The sequence below is a fragment of the Dunckerocampus dactyliophorus genome, chromosome 10 (genome assembly GCF_027744805.1).
Source record: "Dunckerocampus dactyliophorus isolate RoL2022-P2 chromosome 10, RoL_Ddac_1.1, whole genome shotgun sequence".
Taxonomy (NCBI): Eukaryota; Metazoa; Chordata; class Actinopteri; order Syngnathiformes; family Syngnathidae; genus Dunckerocampus; species Dunckerocampus dactyliophorus.
Genome location: NC_072828.1, coordinates 31,712,337 through 31,732,298, shown reverse-complemented (window position 1 = coordinate 31,732,298; position 19,962 = coordinate 31,712,337). Strand labels below are relative to the sequence as shown.

The 19,962-nt window shown below is 45.8% G+C and overlaps 1 protein-coding gene across 5 annotated transcripts; it reads right to left on the bottom strand.

Annotated features, from left to right (window-relative positions):
- Positions 1-36: 36 nt before the first annotated feature.
- Positions 37-19,844, bottom strand: LOC129188504 (interleukin-12 receptor subunit beta-2-like). Of its 5 annotated transcripts, XM_054789132.1 has the most exons (17): positions 18,083-19,844; positions 17,871-17,985; positions 17,678-17,810; positions 13,723-13,898; positions 13,482-13,605; positions 13,243-13,409; positions 12,531-12,670; positions 12,285-12,462; positions 11,933-12,015; positions 10,457-10,652; positions 10,170-10,373; positions 10,003-10,101; positions 4,788-4,943; positions 2,460-2,600; positions 2,316-2,400; positions 2,153-2,231; positions 38-1,963 (listed from the first exon to the last, which is right to left on the bottom strand). In XM_054789132.1, the coding sequence occupies exons 2-17, from the start codon at positions 17,914-17,916 to the stop codon at positions 1,409-1,411; spliced, it is 2,562 nt and encodes an 853-aa protein (XP_054645107.1). In that variant the 5' UTR covers positions 17,917-17,985; positions 18,083-19,844; the 3' UTR covers positions 38-1,408. The 5 variants fall into 5 exon arrangements, with proteins under 5 accessions (XP_054645108.1, XP_054645105.1, XP_054645104.1 ...); XM_054789133.1 differs by having other exon boundaries at positions 37-1,506; positions 1,751-1,963; positions 17,678-19,844; XM_054789130.1 differs by having other exon boundaries at positions 37-1,963; positions 17,678-17,985.
- Between the last annotated feature and the right edge of the window lie 118 nt (positions 19,845-19,962).

Here is a 19,962-nt window from a genome sequence, read left to right as displayed (position 1 = left end):
CATACAAATTTTGAACCCCCTACCCTCCCCGCCACACTTGGAATATATCGTTTAAGCCAAAATATTCTATTTATAAAATTACCGGTACTCGGAGAAACCCATTTTAGCTCAATTTCCTGAAATATTTTCCAATTTGAAGCAGCTGTAAATTTCGAGGATTTGAGTATAATTTTATGTCACTGGGGATCGCTTTTCTGGTTAATTTTTATTGAGAATAGACAACAGTTTTCCTTATAGTCATGATGCCAGAACCTTTATTTTGCACCTCCAACTGAATAGCCATGTACAGCACACGTTCAATGTCCAATGTAAATGATTAGCCTGACAGTGGGTTCTGGAATAGCAATTCTGGCATATGCGTCCACCATGCGCACAGAATTCAGAACATGCACCTTCACTGGGACTGGGTGACTGGAATCCAGGATGGTTTATCATTTTATTAGCTTTTATTGTGGCAAAAAAAATCGTGGGTGCCTCTAAATCCGTGCCTGAATACTACACTGGCATGACGAACAGTCACAGGACAGCAATTGATTATGAATATTATAGAAATAGAATTGGTGACTCTAAATTGTCCATAGGAATGAATATGAGTGTTTGTCGGGATGTGTCCTACCATTGGCTGGCCACCACGCCAGGGTGTACCCGCCTCTCACCCAAAGTAAGCAGGAACTTTACAAGAATAAAGTCAAAATATTAAGACGCAAAAATGCTCTACAAGAGAAAAAGGCAAGCAAATTATACAAGAATTAAATTAAATTACGGTAAATTATAATATGAGGAGCATAAAGTTGAAATAAAGGAAAACAAACATTATTTAGACAGCAAAAATGGGGCTGAGATGCATTTTTTTGTCTTGAAATATATATACAGTCACCCCTCACCGCATTGTGATATGTAGTATCCTACACTGGTCACCAGGTGTCACTAATGTCGGCTCAGACACACAAGCACCAGACTTGATTGGCGGAACCACAAGCTTTTATTGCTTTGAATGATCTCTTTGATCTTGTATTGCTTTGAATGATCTCACAACAGGCACAATCATTCCGAATAACAATCCCTACCATGGGCTACCGTAATCCATGCCAAGATAAAACTCATCTCTCAACTCCAAACGTCGCTTCCTGTCCGCCCGCCACTAATCCAACATGTAAAAGTGACTGTAGGGGTGTTATTTCATGTCTGGAGGGCTCTAATCATGTTAAAAGCGCATTTAGAAGGTGGTGAACAGGTTAACTAGAAGGACTTGTACTTTGTGGAAAGGGGCGTATGATGGTCGGGTCTGGAAGCAATAAATGGCCATAAAAGAGAGATTCAGTCAGTTTTGATCACATCCCAAATATGCATTTTATCATCTCGGTGTGTGTGGTTAAAAGAAAGGTGTTGCGATGCTGCATGACTGACTTTACCGGGGGGTGAGGCTCCCTGGCTGTTGCTGGCAAGCAGGCTGGTAGCATCTAGCAGCGCTTTGTGGGATGTAGCCGCTGGTCTGCGTGGCATCGACTGGACGTGGAGAGCAGAAGACGGCATCAGGAGGAGCCATGACGTCACCTTCCTTTAAAGCCACTGATGTGGGGTTGTCTTCCACGCCGCTTTCGGTCTGCCTGCTCAAGTTGTGGTGCGTTTTGAGGCAACGAGGGGGCGACATGGAGTAGTCCAACTCCACACCGGAGTGGAAGCTGACCAGCAATTCGAATCCGCTGGAACGTCTGCCCTCTTCCATCCGGTCCCCCAGCACCTCGCTCACCTCCGTCGTCTGGCCTCCTCGCACCACTCTGGCCAGCTGAGGTTTGTATCCGTCTGCCCGCGTCGCCATAGCAACCGCCTCCAGCCAGGATGTCTGCGCTACAGGCTGGTCTTTGTGGACGTAGGGGTACATGTCCTCCTCAGAGATACAGCTGAGGGGTGACAGCGGGGGGTCGCTGTCGCTGTACGAGAAGGACGGCTCGCTTACATCCAGCTGGAAGGAAATATGATTTATTGATCACATCATTAGGTACACCTGCACCATCCATACACAGTATATGATATAAAATACCAGGTTCAACATTGGATGATGTTATACTACTATTAGTACTACAGTCTATACTGTAGGTAACAATAGCATACGTGTGTTTTCTTTCTATAGATGCTGACACAGCAGTAATACCTGCAGCAGTTTGATGGCTCGGCTGTTTCCTGCTTTGGGCAAACTTGGAACCAACCAGGATGCACATTTCTCTTTGATCCTTACACACACGCACACACACAGTGCATTTACCACGTAGTTAAGTTACAACACCCCAGAGACTAAAGTTTTGGGACAACAGTACCTTCTCCTCACACAGCGCCAACACACGAGCTGGACCAGGACTGCACCGAAGACCACGACGGTGAACACGAGCACAGCCAGTCCGACTAGAAGACACGATCGTTCATGCATAGGGGAGGAGCTGGGGGGAGGGGGGTTGGCATACCTGCAGGGTCCACGGGCTGAGAGGAGATCAGGTTCCCACGCTGGCCTTCTCCGGCTGAGGTGGAGGCGGACATCTGCAGGACCAGAGATCCTTCGGGACAGTCCAGCCACGTCTCTCTGGGACCCGATGCGGACAGCGTCACTGTCGGAGAAAAGACGGCATGACACCTGGACGCAACATGAAGCACACGCCATGCGTGGTCTGTACCGGGAGTCAGCAACCTTTACCATCATTTGCCTCCTCTGCCGCTAAAGACAAACCGTCACGCATGCACACGTATGTGCACGTCCATACTTCCCATAGCATCTCTTCACGCGCTAACATCCAAAACATCCATACTTTTCATGCTCCAGTCATTTGTTTCACGTCCGTCTGAAACGCTTGAAGTGTCAAGAAACTTTCCGTTCTGATTGGAATTCATCATTGATTTGAAATTTGCTTTCACATCTTTGATATGATTGTTCTTTCCGTGCTTCACCCGCTGCCTCAATATGCTTCAAGATCAAGAAATGATTTCCATGAAGAATTATTTCAATCAAATGCCTTGTGATATCAAATACACGACACTAGACACACTAGCTCAAGTGTCAGTATCAGGTCGGTATTGCCGATACCAGCCTGAATTTTGCTCTGTATCAGATTGGAAACAAAATCAGTGGTATCGCACATCACTACTCGCAAGACATCTTTTTCGTGTCTCACCGCACACACCAGGACCTCTCCCGCTTCCCTTGCTCATCCAATCAGCAGTCAGGATGCATTCACAGACTTGCGGCGAGTCGGATTTTCAAACTCTTTCGAATTCGAAAATGTGCATTTCCTCCACTTCGGTGTTAAAAAGATGGCAGAACTTGGCATGGGAGCCGTACCAAGGAGGCTGAAGAGCCGCGGGTTGGTGACCCCTCTATATTTTGTAAACATGTGCTAAGAAGTGTTACACATTTCAAGCAAAAGGCGCCTCTCAGCTTTGTCACGCAAGTGAAAAAGTCTCTTGTTGATATCAACTACACTCTTCTTCTGGTAATATTACGGCATTTTAATGCCTTTGATCTAATCAGATCATGGGCATGTCAAGAAAAGTGGGATGGGGGTAAGAGCCCAAATGTCCTGAATTATTGATTGAATGGTTTGATTTTAGAACGGTTGGAATCTGTTGAGAAGTGTGAAAGTAGTAGCTGAATGCCTTTGATCTAATTAGATCACAGGCATTCACCTGTCTGGATAGTGCTGAACGATTTGATGTTGGAAACGGAGTGTAAAGGTGGTATAGTATAGGGGTGCTATTTCATATCTACAGGGCTCTAATCATGTTCAAGCCGTATTTACATGGTCATGAACAGCTTTTTCATGCTCTAACTTCCAAAATATTCCATTTATTAACATTGAATCCTATATGGCAGAAATTCATTTAGTGTGGTCGGGTCTGGAACCAATTACTTGCCATAAACGAGGGACGACTGTATAAGATTTTTTCTTTAATATTGTATCTTTATGCTACTATCCATCCATCCATCCATTTTCTATGCCGCTTCTCCTCTTTAGGGTCGCGGGGGTATGCTGGAGCCTATCCCAGCTGACTTCGGGCGACAGGCGGAGTACACCCTGGACTGGTGGCCAGCCAATGGCAGGGCACATCGACAAACAACCATTCACACTCACATTCACATCTATGGACAATTTAGAGTCTCAAATGAAGCTAACATGCATGTTTTTGGAATGTGGGAGGAAACCGGAGTACCCGGAGAAAACACACACACACACGGGGAGAACATGCAAACTCCACACAGAAATGCCCAAGGGAGAATCAAACCCAGGTCTTCCCCATTTCCAGAGTGTTACTGTGTTGGCCGACATCATTTTATGCTACTAAAATGACATTATTTTGTAAAATTAAATCTGCCTTTTCCATTTCTGCACGTTTTATAATTTCTTCTTGCAAATAGTCTTCTCGTGCTTGTGACTTTATTCCAAAATTGTCAATATTTTTCTACTTTTTCCACACGCTAACTTTCCAAAAATGCCAACTTTGTTTCTCATAAACGTATGACTTTTAAAAAGAATGTCTTTTTTTCTTTAATATTCCTCACAACGTTCCGACGTGATTCTCAGTGACAATGCAACTTTTGTCTTTCTTTCTTTTTTCGGAATATTTGGACTTTATTCTTTATGAATGAGTGCACATTTTTTCATTTTTGTTGCTGTTGGTATTTTCTTGTTAAATGATATTATTTTGTTAAATGACACCCCTGGTCCAACGCGGCCCAATATGAGATGTAGATGACAAGGACCTTGTGAAGATGCTAATGTTCAGTTTGTAAGAGAAGAAACCTGAGATTTCTGTGCTGTGGAAGTCCAGCGTCTGGAGATATACGGTGTAGCTGGTGATGAAGCCTCGCTGCTGCTCCACCGCAGGATCGTCCCACTGGATCTGAATCCGTCCGGTCTTGTGGACTAGCACCGACATAAGGGGACCAGAGACTGGTTCTGGAACAGCCAGGGGTGGTAGACAAACTGTGTTACAGGTCACGCAAAAGATACTTTTTCACGATGTTGTCAGAGTAACATGTGTTGATGAGCATCAACGCTGGTAAAAATCCAACATCTTGTTTGTGGGAGAAGATGCTCTCAAACGCGTCTTTTCTAGACGTCATGAAGGAAAAACCTCCTCCCTCATGGACATGGACATGATACCAACTCTGACGCACCCCTAGCTAGACTTTGTAAAGCAACAACAAAAAAAAGGTCTGGCTTCACTACACGTCTTCAAATAATCAGTCAGTTACACAGACATGAGAGCTGTACGTTTGATCATGTGGTTTTTCTTCAGTGAATAAGGTAATCCCTCATTATTGGTGGTTAATTGGTACGACACCCGACCGCGATAGGTGGATTTCCGCCTGTCATATAATAGGCTATTATTATATGAGTAGTGCTTTATCAAAGTTTGTACTGTGATACGTCATATTCCAGTTGATTGACAGGTCCCGCCTATAAGGGGGAGTTCCAGGAAGTGACTTTTAGAGTGAGCACACTGCATGTTTTACGGCTCTGCCACATTGTTATAAAAAGTTGCATAAAACGTGAAGCTTGTCTGCTGACTATCATTACATGGTGTCAGAAATTCCGGACGGACACATTCCTTCTGAAAAAATGGCCAAGTTTCATCTGCCGGAGAGTTTTCCCTTTGACCGACCGAATGAATGGGCAGATTGGAGGCAGCGCTTCCAGTCCTCAATAAAGAGGACGGCGAGGTCCAGGTCAGTTCACTTATTTACGCCATGGGGCCTGAAGCGGAGAACATTTTTAGATCTTTCACGATATCCGAGGATGATAAGAAGACGTTTGATGTTGTGTTAGGAAAATATGACGAGTACTTCTATCCTAAGAGGAATGTGATACACGAGCGCGCCTGCTTTCACCAAAGAGCGCAGCGGCCCGGTGAAAAGGCGGAAATGTTCATCAGAGCCCTATATGAACTGTCAGAACACTGTGACTTCGGTGTAAACAGAGATGAACACATCCGTGACCACATAGTTGTGGGCATTTCAGATAAGGATTTATCACGCAAGTTGCAGCTGATGGCTGATCTTACTTTAGCCCAAACTGTTCAGACCGTACGTCAGTCCTAGGAGGTTGCACTCCAAGTCCACCAGCAGGGGAAAAACAGCAGGCAGAGGAAAACCCAAGTGAAAGCCAAGAAGGAGAGCAAGTGGAGAGCAAGGAGAACCAAAATGTGGAAGGTGTGGCAAACCTAAACACAAGGAACAGGAAAAATGCCCAGCCTTGAAATGAACATGCAACAAATGTCATAAAGTGGGTCACTGGGAGTCTAGATGTCACACTAAATCAGTCAGTTTCAGATAATGTTTCAGAGGTACCATATTTCCTGGGGGCAGTCACAAAATCCAGCAAAAATGATGAACAGTGGACTGTACAGTTAGTGATAGGGGAAACACCGGTCAGATTCAAAATCGACACGGGTGCTGATACAAACATAATGTGTGAAGAGACGTTTACTAGTTTGACCCCCAAGAAGAAATTAGAGCATCCTAATGTCACACTGTGCAGCCCTGGTGGTCAGTTGGACTGTCTGGGGAAGTTCCGAGCTACTACAAAGTACAAAGATAACCTCTACTCCTTCCCAGTGTACGTCATCCGTGGCCAGAATGCGAACAATCTGCTGAGCAGAGACACAGCTACAACAATGGGCTTGGTGAAGCGAATTGAAGAAGTTCGCGACGCGTTCGGGGAGCATGGAACTCTGAAAACAGAACCAGTTAAGATCCTATTGAAAGAGAATGCTCAACCGTACGCAGTGCATACGGCACGGAGGGTACCCCTGCCCCTCATGAAAAAAGTGAAGGAAGAAATCCAGCGTATGGAGGAGAACGGCATAATAGAACTAGTGACAGAGCCTACGAAATGGTGTGCGCCAATGGTACCTGTTCCGAGGAAAAATGGAAAACTGCGCATATGCGTGGACTTAAAGCGGCTAAATGAAGCTGTGAGGAGAGAGAGGTATGTCTTTCCTACAGCAGAGGAAATCGCTGCAGAGCTGTGCGGCGCCACCGTATTCACATCGTTAGATGCGTCCTCAGGCTTTTGGCAGATCCCTCTAAGTCCAGAAAGCAGCAAGCTAACCACATTTATAACACCCTTTGGAGGTACGCCTTCAAACGCCTCCCTTTCGGGATCACTAGCACCCCAGAGATTTTCCAAAGGAAAATGGCTGAGACCCTGAATGGCCTCGAAGGCGTGGCCATCTACATGGATGATATACTGGTCCATGGGGACACCCCAGAGCAGCACGACCAGCGCCTCGATAAGGTGTTGGAGAGGATAGAGTCAGCTGGCTTGAAGTTGAACAGAGAAAAGTGTGTGTTCCGACAGAACCAGATCCGCTTCCTCGGTCATGTGATCAATAAGTTTGGTGTCAAGCCTGACCCGGATAAAGTCACGGCAATCCGTGAGCTTCCACAGCCACAGAACGTGCAGGAGTTAAAGCGTGTCTTAGGGATGTTCAACTACCTTGGAAAATACATTCCCAACCTGTCGACAGTGGGCCAGCCACTATATGAACTGTTGAAATCCAAGACAGCCTAGACGTGGGACCATGCTCAGCAGGAAGCATTCCAGTGCATGAAAGCTATCCTGTCAACCTCTCCAGTCCTGAAGTTTTACGACGTGAACCGACCCACTGCCATCTCTGCTGATGCCAGCAGCTATGGCATTGGCGGAGTGCTGCTGCAGCTGCATGACGGGTGTTGGCTGCCGGTGGCGTACTGTTCACGACGACTGTCTGAGGCTGAGACTAGATACGCCCAGATTGAAAAAGAATGTCTGGCAAGCGTCTGGGCCTGTGAGCGATTTGGGAAGTATCTGTGTGGCCTTGATGACTTCAAGTTGGTCACCGACCACAAACCACTCGTGCCGCTCATGAACAAGAAGGACCTCAACAATGTTCCAATACAATGTCAGTGGCTCCTTATGAGACTGATGAGGTCCAAGTGAACAGCTGAATACGCCCCAGGAAGAACTCTGACAGTGGCCGACACCTTCTCACGGAGTCCACTATCATGCCTGGAAAAGGAGACTGACACTCACTCAGAGGTGGAGTGTTATGTAGCTCCCGTCGTCAAGTGCACGCCAGCCACTCCACGTAGACTGGAGGCTATACGAGCAGCCACAGCAGCTGATGGTGACCTACAAGTGGTGCTGCAGTACATCAGGTCAGGGTGGCCGGACTATATAAGCAATGTCCCAGCAGCAGTCGGAGAGTACTTCCCCATCAGAAACGAACTGTCAGAACACAACGGGTTTGTCACCAGAGGAACCTGCATGGTAATACCACACATTCTAAGGGCATACATCCTGAATCGGATACACGACGGACATCAAGGTCTGTCAAAGTGCAGAGAGCGGGCCACTATGTCCGTATGGTGGCCGGGCGTCTCATCTGAAATTAAACAGAAGGTCGAGTCCTGTCAGGAGTGCCATGATATGAAGCACACTCAGTGAAAAGAACCTCTTATTCCAACACTTCTACCTGAACGACCCTGGCAGAGACTCGCAGTCGACCTCTGTGAACATAACAAACACACCTACCTCATAGTGTCTGACTACTTCTCCCGCTTCTTGGAGATACTCCACATGACAACAACCACTGCTTCACAGGTCGTCTTAAAGTTGAAGACCGTGTTTGCAAGGTTTGGCTGTCCAGACGAGGTAGTATCAGACAATGGACCTCAATTCTCAAGTGAGGAATTTAAGGAATTCTCAAAAGACTTTGATTTCCAGCACATGACCTCAAGCCCGCACCATGCCCAAGAGAATGGACATGCAGAGAGAGGGGTTCAGTTCGCCAAGAGGATTTTAAAACAAAAAGACCCTCTGCTCGCCCTCATGAGCTTTCGCTCAACTCCCTCCACCACCACAGGCGTGAGCCCTGCAGAGCTTCTCATGGGCTGGAAAATAAAAACAACTCTTCCGACACTGGAGGCCAACTTTCAGCCCAAATGGCCAGATCTGGACACCGTCCGAGAAAGAGACGCTACAGAGAAGGAGCTGCAGGCCCTGTACTACAACCGCCGTCACGATGCCAGACCCCTCCCAGCCCTTCACCCAGGAGCCGGGGTCTCCACCAAGCTCGATAACGAGAAGGGCTGGACTATGCCAGCAGTGGTCTCGGGAGCATGTGACACCCCGCGCTCTTACCTCATCAACACCCAGAAGGGGACTGTGCTTCGGAGGAACCGCCGCCACCTCCGTGTAGCACCAACTCCCCAGCCTGCCCAGGCCACCTCACCCACATCCACCGGAGGTACTGGGGTGAGTTTCCAGTCTGAGACTGTTGCTGAACCAGAGACTGTCCCTCCAGACCCAGGTATGGTCTCTTCCCCTACACGGCCGCCGAATCAGACGCTGACCAGGTCGGGCCGGGTCAGCAGGCCAGTAGTTAAGATGGACTTGTAGGCTTTATTGTATTTTTGGGGAGGGAACGGGAAGCATTGATACTTGATAAGTTCTGTGTTAAGTGACATTTGTGATATTTCAGATAAGGAAATTGCTTATTACACTGAAAGAAACATTTATGTCTAACTTGATTTAAGTTTTATTTTCATTGCATCTTATGTTGGGAAAAAAAATCACACCTAAATGTTATATTTGACTTAGAGATCTTAAAAGGGGAGATGTCATATAATAGGCTATTATTATATGAGTAGTGCTTTATGAAAGTTTGTACTGTGATACGTCATACTCCAGTTGATTGACAGGTCCCGCCTATAAGGGGGAGTTCCAGGAAGTGACTGTTAGAGTGAGCACTCTGCATGTTTTACGGCTCTGCCACATTATTATAAAAAGTTGCATAAAACGTGAAGCTTGTCTGCTGACTATCATTACACCGCCAATAACAATAACAAATATTTTTCATTATTACAATAACAACAACAAAATAATACAGTCAGCAGCTCCTCCACGTGAGACACGGTCAACATGTGTCCCGATATTTTTGCTCATAGAGTGCAAAGCGGCATCTGATCACCGAGTTCTTGGGAGTAGACCAGGATGGACGACGGCGCGCTGACGCCTCTGCAGGTCACGGCGTACAGAGAGACGTTGTACCTCACGCCCGCCATCAGACCTGGAAATCAAAGCATGGTTGTGTCATTCTCCAACTGTCCACAGGAGGTCACTGTTGCTCCGTGTCACCTATGATGGTGACGTCGTTTTTATAGTTTGCCACTTTTTGCCAACGCAGCTCGCCCACAGGCACACTTGTCCACTCCGTCACATAGTACTCGAGTTCTTCTCTTCTTCCTGGTCCAGGCCCCGGTTCCGGCCCCGCCCAGGAAAGCAGTACAGCGCTGTCGTTAGCAACAGGTACCAGCAGCATGTCAGCGGGCCCGAGGTCGCCTAAGCAACAGCAACAACAGTAGCATCAAGACTTTAGCCCGTCTTAGCCGTGTTGCGTGCGTGTGCGTGTGGTATGTGTGCACCTGACAGCGTGAGGGGGACGTCCGCAGGGGGAGACCTTCCAAAAGTGGTTATGACACTGACGCTGAGAGCTGAAATGTCTGCCGGCACCTGAAGGGAACACTGGCTCAGAGAGGCAGCACATCTCACTTCCTGTTTGGGATTCTCGCCCACGGAGATCTCGTATCCTTCCACCTCTCCGCTGTCTGGAGGCGGGGCCTACACGCGCAACCAGACTTGTTGGTTGGTTGATTTCATTTCTTCTTGCAATTGTACCACATTTGGGAAATCTGTTGTCCTCCAAAATGTGGTTGAATTCCATATTGTAGCACTCGTGAGACACTTCCTTCAGAACAGTTGGATTCCAAATGTTACTACTTTAGAAGGATATTTCTCTGAAAAATGTACTCCGAACAAAATGAACTCCAAATTCTACCACTTTTGGGACACATTCTACAGTAATGCTAATTGTGCCATATTTGTGACATATTTTACAGTAAAGGTTGGTTCAACTCCATATTGTGCTGCTTTCGAGGCAGCTTTTCCTGCTTAATTTGGTTGAACTGCAAATTGTAGTACTTGTGAGGCGATTCTTTCAATAAGTTTTGGTTGATGTCTCAAATGTTTATTCTTTTGAGAGATATTTATCTAGAAAATGTTGGTTGAACTCCAAACTGTATCACTTTTAAGAGATATTTCGACAGCAAACTTCGGTTGAACTCAAATTGTTCCATTTTTGAGACATATTTTACAGTAAAGTTTGCGTGAACTCCAAATTGTGCCACTTTCAAAAAGATTTTCCACTAAGGTTTAGTTGAACTCCAAATGTGCTGCTTTTGAGGCAACTTTTCGGGCATAATTTGGTTGAACTAAAAATTGTAGTACTTGTGAGGCATATATTTCAGAAGATTTTGTTTGCATTAAAAATGTTACTACTTTTTAGAGACATTTATCTAAAAATCACTTTTTTGAATGCCAAATTGTACTGGTACATGTGAGGCAATGCTTTCAAAACATTTTGCTTGAATTCCAGATGTTCCTACTTTTGAGGGATATTTATCTAAAAAATGTTGGTTGAGCTCCTAATAGTGCCGCTTCTCAAGCTACTTTACCTGCAAAATTTGATTGAATTCAAAATTGTAGTACTTGTGAGGCATATCTTTCAGAAAATGTTGGTTTAATTGTAAATGTTATCCCCTTTGAGGCATTGTTTTGTAGAAAATATGCTTTATTGTGGTTATTATTTCCTGAGTGGACTAGTGAGTCAACAGCCATCAAATCGACGACGCAGGTTTCCACAACATTTTGGTTGAACTCCAAATTGCACATTTGTCCAGATAATTTGGATTGAATTCCAAGTACTACCTCTATGGATAGAATGATTTTGACCATAATAAACACATTTGAGGATAATGTCTTAAAATGCCAACTTTCATGCTGATAGTTATTTCCATTGTGTGGTGTATTTGTCCAAAAAAGGAGAGAAAGTAGGACGGTACCTTCCACAAAACAGTCAGCGTCTGCAGCGAACTGGTCTTGCGATTGCTCAACATCCTCCAAGCGCTCAGCGGCTTAGACGGGCCTGAAGATAAACACACAATCAGCATGAAATAACCACATGACTGATCTGAAACACGTCAACGTGAGCAACACGGCCTACGCTCCTCGGCATGCTTTTCCATTGACACACCAGATGCTACCAGGTACTAGTGCTAGTCCGCCAGGGTTCCTAGTCAGTACTACACACGTGTCAGTGTAACATTTGAGGATGCGTGGCTAGAAATGTGAAAAGTGGAAACAATGCAGTGAGACAGAGGCTCTGAACAAACGAGGCTGGAAGCGTTAGCTGGCCTTTTCCAGGGCTTCGCCTTGTCACTGATGGACTCCATTTGCTGCAGCGTGACCGTCGACCCGCCTCCACGCCGAGGGTGGAGTTACATGCTCTCATCTGGAACTCATACTCCGTCAGAGGTTTCAGGCCGTCCACTCGTATCGCATCCTCACCGAGCCGGGCGGCCTCCCTCACGTCCTACACAACAACATGGACGTCACCGTGGTCGGAAGGGACGGAAGCAGATCATAACACGGCTACTCTACCCAGCGGCCGTTAGCCTGGCGGAGTCTGACGGAGGCTCGGAGGTGTCGTAAGGCCTTGGGCGTCTTCCACCGCAAGATGGCCGCTGACGTGGAGTCATTCCTGAAGTCGATGTGCTCGATGCGAGGGCTCTGCGGCATGACTGCGAGGAGAAACAAACCAATGTTAAGTCCAACGACGATTCTAAACCACTTGTCCCCAATGCAAGTGGACAGCAACGTGTAAAAATAGTCTTATGCAAAGCCCCACCAAAATCCAAAAAGTTCCAAGAGAACGCCAATTGTAGCACTTTTCCAGCAAATTGAACTTGAGTTCCAAATGCTCTGACTTTTGAGGCATATTTTCCCACAAAATGTTGGGTGATACCAAATTGTACCACTTTGGGGGCTTATTTTACCAAAACATTATGGCTACATTCCAAATTGTTGCCTTTTTGAGGAATATTTCTTTGGAAAATGTTAGTTGAACTCCAAATTGTGCCACTTTGGGGGCTCCTTTTCTTTCAAACTGTGGTACGTGTGGGGCGTATATTTCAAAACATTTTGGTTCAGTTCCTAATGTTCCTACTTTTGGGCTTATTTTACCCCCAAATTTTGGTTGACTTCCAAATTATAGTACTCGTGAGGCACATTTTTCTGAGCATTTTGGTTGAATTCCAAAACAGAGGATGCAAGCGTAGCTAAGGTGCGCGAGTGGAGCAGCACACACGCTCACCGATGTCGTTGAGGTTGAATGTATAGGGATCCGATTGGAAGCGTCCAAAGTGGTTGCGAGCGGCGATGATCAGCTGATACGTTTCGTTTGCAGCAAACAGAGTTCGAGTTATGACGAGGCGGTCGTGATCCTGGCTCAGGTTGAAGTGAGCGAGGGTGCGCTTCGCCCTGCAGATGTGTTGAAATGTTAGTGTTGGCCTGCAAAGGAACACACGTATGAAGCACGATGAACGCCAGCACCTGCTGAACGACACGTTGTAGGAAGTGGGAACGTGGGTGTTACGTCCTCGCCACCACGAGCACTCTACCAGGTCTGACTGCCTCGTGGTGGCACAGGTGACGTTTAGGGGTTTATCTGGGGGGACTTCAAAGCAAAGGAAAAAGATGGCAGAGCGTCAAAAGTGTTTTTTTTTTTGCAACCACCTCCGACATACACAGTCTACCGACACCTTCTGTCACGGAGACAATGAAGCATACGTACAGCCACCCAGCAGGTCCGCTCCATCAACTAGGTACCACTGGCCATGTTCCTGCAGTGTGCACTGCACTGTTGACAGCGGTTGCTGCACGCTGGGCAGGCGGAATATCGCTGGACTGCACTTGTCCCTCTTCCAGGGATCCACGGGCACCTCGTTAAACTTCAAGGTGATTTTGGACCTGCAATTTGAATCAGCCAAAATAACAATATCAATATTTATCACATGGAATAATAGGATTGGGCACACCAAAACCATCATCTGCCGGAATAATTCTGCCCTTATAGACACAATATGACTGACTTTGAAGGGGTACCGTAAAGCACCATGTATAAACCGCACTTTTTTCCACTGTTAAGAAGCAAAAAAATCGTGGTGCGGTTTATACACGATGACAGGTCTGTGACCAGATGCAGAAATTGACGAGAAGCCCATTTTAGAATAGCCGTCTGTGGGTCAGACAGTTGCTTTGACTTTAGCACCCTCTGCTGTACAGTTGCTGAAAATGCTTGTGTATGCAACTAACTTATCTGACGTCTGTCTGGATTTTCACACAGTGAAACGATCTCTATATATACCCTGAAGCTGACCTAAGCTTCCATTAAAATATTGCAGTTGTAAAATACAATACAACGTTGGAGTTTATTCAAATTCACACTGAAGCAATGCAATAAAATAATAATAGAGAAAAAGAGAAGCAGTGAAAGATAAGATATCAAAACATCTCTGAAAATTGCAAATTTCTTTATTTTGATTTATTATTATTATTATTAATCTGTGCTTAGCCATAATATTAAAGATCTAGATGCTGAAGTTCAGATTTCTCCTTTATTCTTCTTTTTGAAATTGCTTAGTACCTGTACGCACGTTGATTTGAGATGAAAGAGTTGGCAAGCATTTATGAACTAAAATTTTTTTTTTTCCCCGCCGTGAGCCTGAAAATGGGGGTGCGGTTAATACACGGGTGCGGTTTATACACAGTGCTTTACGGTATTTGTGTAAATATACAGTTGTCATTGTAGTAGAACTACATGACGTCATACCTTTGTACGTTTCCAATAGCTAGCGTGGAGTTGAATGAGCATCTACAATTGTTTTTTCTTGAAACAATATGTAATATTCTTTTTCACAGCTTATAAAATCACACAACTTTACAAATGTTACACATCTGCAAGTATTGCTCACAGTCCGCTTGTTTCTGGGCAGAAATAATGTACTGTGTGTACATTTGGTGGCTCCATGATAAGTCCATTTCCACAAAGCAGGGTTGAAACAGTCACACATAATAGTAGATAGTGATCACAATGACAGTACTGCATTGAAACAGTCACACATAATAGTAGTAATGAAATGATGAACTATGATAGTGATCACAATGACAATACTGCATTGAAACAGTCACACATAATAGTAGTAATGAAATGATGAACTATGATAGTGATCACAATGACAGTACTGCATTGAAACAGTCACACATAATTGTAGTAATGAAATGATTATCAATGATAGTGAACAGAATGATAATTACTGTAATGCACATCATTGTAAAAAAAACTGTAGTCATACTGCTGATATCACCGTCGCTGTAATAAAACCAACAACATAATAACAACACCCTGTTAACTCAGTGAGTAATGTGGGGAAGTACGTATGTACTGTGAGTGTGCATATGTACGTGTGTACAGGTATCTCTGTATGTGGGGAAGTCTTCATATATATAAAGGTGCAAGAATGTGTGGGCGTGTAATCACTGAGAATGCATGAAAGGAAAGGGGCCGCCCTCCACCTCCCAGAGAGCCCCGCCCCAAATAGCCAGGCCGAGCCCCCGCCGCCAGAAGGCCACCAGGCCCACAGGGGCAGGCAGCACAAAGATCAGTGCCCCAAGAGTCAGCCCAAAGATCCATCCCCCCCGGGAAGACCAGCAAGGGGCCGAAGAGAGGCAATCCCAGCCAAAGACAGGGCGCCGGCAGGCCGGAGGACAGCCAACCCCTGAGACCAGCGAGAGATCACACCCCACAAAGGCAGACGAGTACAGGGGGCCACAAACCGGCAGGCCCAGAGACGCCCCCACAACGGGAAAGAAGCCCGCCCACGCCGGAAGCGCCTATCCCCCCCACCCCCACCCCCAGGGAGCGGAGCCTGGCCCACCCCGGGCCAACCCCCGCCCGACCCCAACACAGGGCCGCCCCGCCCAGGGATGCAGGAGGCACACCCTCCACCCACCCGGCGGAGGCACGGGCGGCAGAGATGTATCACCCAGCACCCGACCCCATGGAGAAAAACCCCCTGTATGCCCCCCCCCCCCCAAATAAATAACTTAAATAAATAAATAAATAAAAGTACACACACACACACACACACGCATGCACATACACACTCCTACGCACCAGCCGACGGACCCCACCAACCACCAGAAGCCAGACCAGCCACATGCCACCAGAGCCGACAGCGCACCACCCGCGCACCGGAGCCCCACCCCCGACAAGCCCGCAGACAGACCAGGGGAGGCGAGGACACAGACAGCGGCCCAGCAGAGCACAAAGCGCAACGGCGACAAACGCCCAAGCCCCCCCCCCACGAGAGATGGAATTCAATCGTGTTTCTCACCTTCTTCGCTGCCACTTGCAACTTTCTTTGGCCCCGTGGCGGGTTATTTAACAGTCACACGCAATCAAAAATGTACAGTTAGCAAGTCAGCAGCACGGAGCTCCCTTTCACGGAACGATACTGTACAGAGCAAACGCTCTAGTTTGTTACGTGCAATAGTGTACCAACACCAAGGAAGAATGTGTCATTCTTATACGCCACTGGGAATCACTTCTCACTGTTCACTTCAAAGATCCGTCCAAACAAACAAACATCACATGAGAGAAGCCGATGCAACAGCACCAAAGTAGCCGGAGCAGCCATGTGTGGAGTTCAATGGAAGTACGCACAACGTGATGATGTCAAAGACAAAAACATACATGTACGTACAGTATGTCAACATACATGTACATACGTCTACACACATGTACGTACTGTACATACGTCCACATACTGTACATGTACGTACTGTACATGTATGTATGTCAACATATGAAGTCCACTTGATGTACCACATCATCATCATCATCACCACCACCAAGTGAGCTAAACACACTTCCTGTCCCATATCTCACACTCTTTCACCAAACTACCACCATCTAAGATGACTTTACACGCTAAGTCCTAAACTAACCACTAAATACAACTACTCATTACTTTTTCAAAAGTAACTGTCTGCTAAACACTGTTTATGAAGGAATACTGTTTAACAAGGAGTAATTCCCTTTGTAATTCAATTACATTTTGGGGAAAGTAACCAGTGATAATAACTAATGCCTTTTTCAAAGTAATTTGCCCAACACTGTTTATGAAGGAGTCGTTCCATTACCCATTCAATTACTTTGTTGGGAAAGTAACTAGTGACAATAATTCATTCCTTTTTTTTTTTTTTTTTGCAAAAAAAAGCAATAAGTTTAAGTTACTAGTTATTTTTGGGGGATAGTAACTATAGTAACTATAACTCATGACCTTTCAAAAAAGTTATAGGATCAACTTACTAGTAATTGTTCTGGGAAAGTAACTAGTAACTTAGGTTACTTTGTTGGGGAAGTAACTCGTAACTATAATTCATTACTTTAAAGTACGTTTACGTTACTGGTTATTTTTTGGGGAAAGTAACTAGTAACTATAACTCATGACTTTTTTTTAAGTTATAGGTTCAACTTACTATTTATTCTTTTAGAAAAGTAACTAGTAACATAGGTTACTTTGTCGGGAAAGTAACTGGTAACTATAAGTAATGACATTTTAAACAGTAATTGTCTGAACAGTGTTTAGGAGGGAGCTGTTGCGTTTGTTGGGAAAGTAACTAGTCATAGTAAGTTCAACACTCAGTGCTGTGTGTGTGTGCGTGCGTGCGTGGGGGGTCCCTACCTCCACTGGCAAGTTGCGATGTGACAGTACACCGTCAGGTTGGAGCCCAGCACAAAGGGCGAAGGTGGCTCCACGCTCACGTTGCCCAGGCTGGCATCAAAGCGCAGGCAGCTGGCGAGGGGAGGACCGCATCCTGTCGGGGGGAGGGAAAGATGGCAGGCGGCTAGGAAGAAGAAGAGCAATAAATACTCACGCTTGATGCTGAGGAGAAGTGCGACAACGCATCTCCAGAGGGTCATCTTAGCTCATCTGCGCGCGTGGAACATGTGGCACTTCCTGCCCTGTGCAATGCCGTTTTAGATGAGCATCTGATTAGAGAAGCAGCTGATAAGAGACACGGCCTGTCCGTGCGCTCTTCACAGCACGTTTGACTGCACCTGAAACATCTTGAAAGAAGCCACTGACCTGCTTTGGTGGTACGGCTTTTCAAAAAAAAACTTCCATACGAGCTCCTGACCTACTTCCCTGACCTCATTCGACACGCCGCATGTTGTCATCTGCTCACACGCTGCCACCTTCACCTCAGTCAGACTGTAACAACACACGCAAACATGCTAGAGACCTCGCTGGTACCTGCCAGGCCTTTTCAACTCCAGTGAGGCTGAACAAAAGCTAAGGACATAAGGTGGGTACAGGAGGGGCCACTAGCATACACACACCACTCTCCTATAGGATCATTTGAACTTCGAGCATCATTTGGAGTGGTGGCAGAGCACATGCAGTAGCTGCATATTAGCTGTTAAACTTCAGGGAAAAGTACACTTTTTGGGGGGGGAATTTTGCCCATTAAAGTGGGACATGAACAAACGTCTTTCTCTTTTGTGTGCATTCTAAAGATAGTAAAACAGGTAAAAGAGGCAGCTAATGAATGCATGTAATGGGACACACCTATTCCGCTTATGAAAACAACTCCAAAAAGCTCCAACAAGGTTTAGTGGTTTTCTATCCATGCTGTGAGCATGTAGTCACAGGTACATTCATCATAACATGGAATACTTTTAGTGTTTTGGGAACTTTGATTTCACATAGCAACATAGAAAGGAACGCTACACCTCGTGTCAAAAACAAAAACGCAACAGCAGTGGCGGCATCTCCAATGTGTAGCATTACCTTTGACTAGCCGGCTAATAGCTAGTTGCTGTGGTGTGGCGAGGTGTCACTACGCCAGTAAAGTAGTTCTTGGGCATAAACAATGTTAATAATGATAATATTAATAATAACAATGTGGTTCATATGCAGCTCACATGATGGAAATGGAGCCTTGTTGGCGCTGTTTGGAGGTTTTTCCAGAAGGTTTTATAGGTGGAATAGCTGCCTGTTTTTCTCTCTTTAGAAGGCACAGAAAAGGACTTGTCTTCATGTCTCACATAAGGATTGTGGACGATGGGCAACATTCCAAAAAAAGTTCACTTTCCCTGTAAGCAAAACGACAGCGTGGTGATTTCTGTCAACACACCTCCAACTCACACTCCAAACAAAGAATGTAACACTTAACTTCCATGACAACAGGCCAGATTGTTTTACAAAAGTGGGAGGAGTCTACAACATTCAGGGGACTGTCTTGCGTGACATCTTTTTAACAGGAATTTCGACTGGCAGGCCGGGTGGTAGCTCCTCTTTTCAAGAAGGGTGAACGCTGGGTGTGTTCCACCTGTAGGTGGATCACACTGGGAAAGTCTATTCCGGGGTGCTGACGTGCACTTTAGTGTCAGCTTTGAAGAACACACGAGCAGTCAGGATGTACACATTTATTTCTGTCAAACAACGGCAAGGCGGGTACACGTACTTCCTGACGGCATTCCGTCCTCACTTGCTCTAAAGTACACCATACGTCCCGACTAGTACGACCCGCCCCCTTGTGTGCGTCGCTATAAAGAGCCCCCCTTGCAACAGCAACTGAAGAAAAAAAATTATATCCAACAAGCATGTTTGTACAGCATATTTTCAGAATGTTCACCGAAAGCTAATATTAGGGCCACATAGAGAAAGAAAAGAATCAGAGAATAAAGTCATATCCGGGTACGTATTGCTCAGTGACGAACAGCAACCATCTTATTACTAGTGTAGTGACGGGTATATTGTGTTGCTCCGAGCTGTGGTTTTGGTGTGTGAGCTATAGAGGGCAGTCGGGTCCAGCATGTTGGTAGGAGCAAGCGTTTTGGAGGAAAAAAAGGCGTAGAGTGAGAGTGAAGGAAGTGTTGCTGTTTCACACACGTGTGGCTAAGTGCTCCTGCATCTGTAAGTGTTTCTGTACTTTTGAAAATAAATGGCCAACTGAATATAGC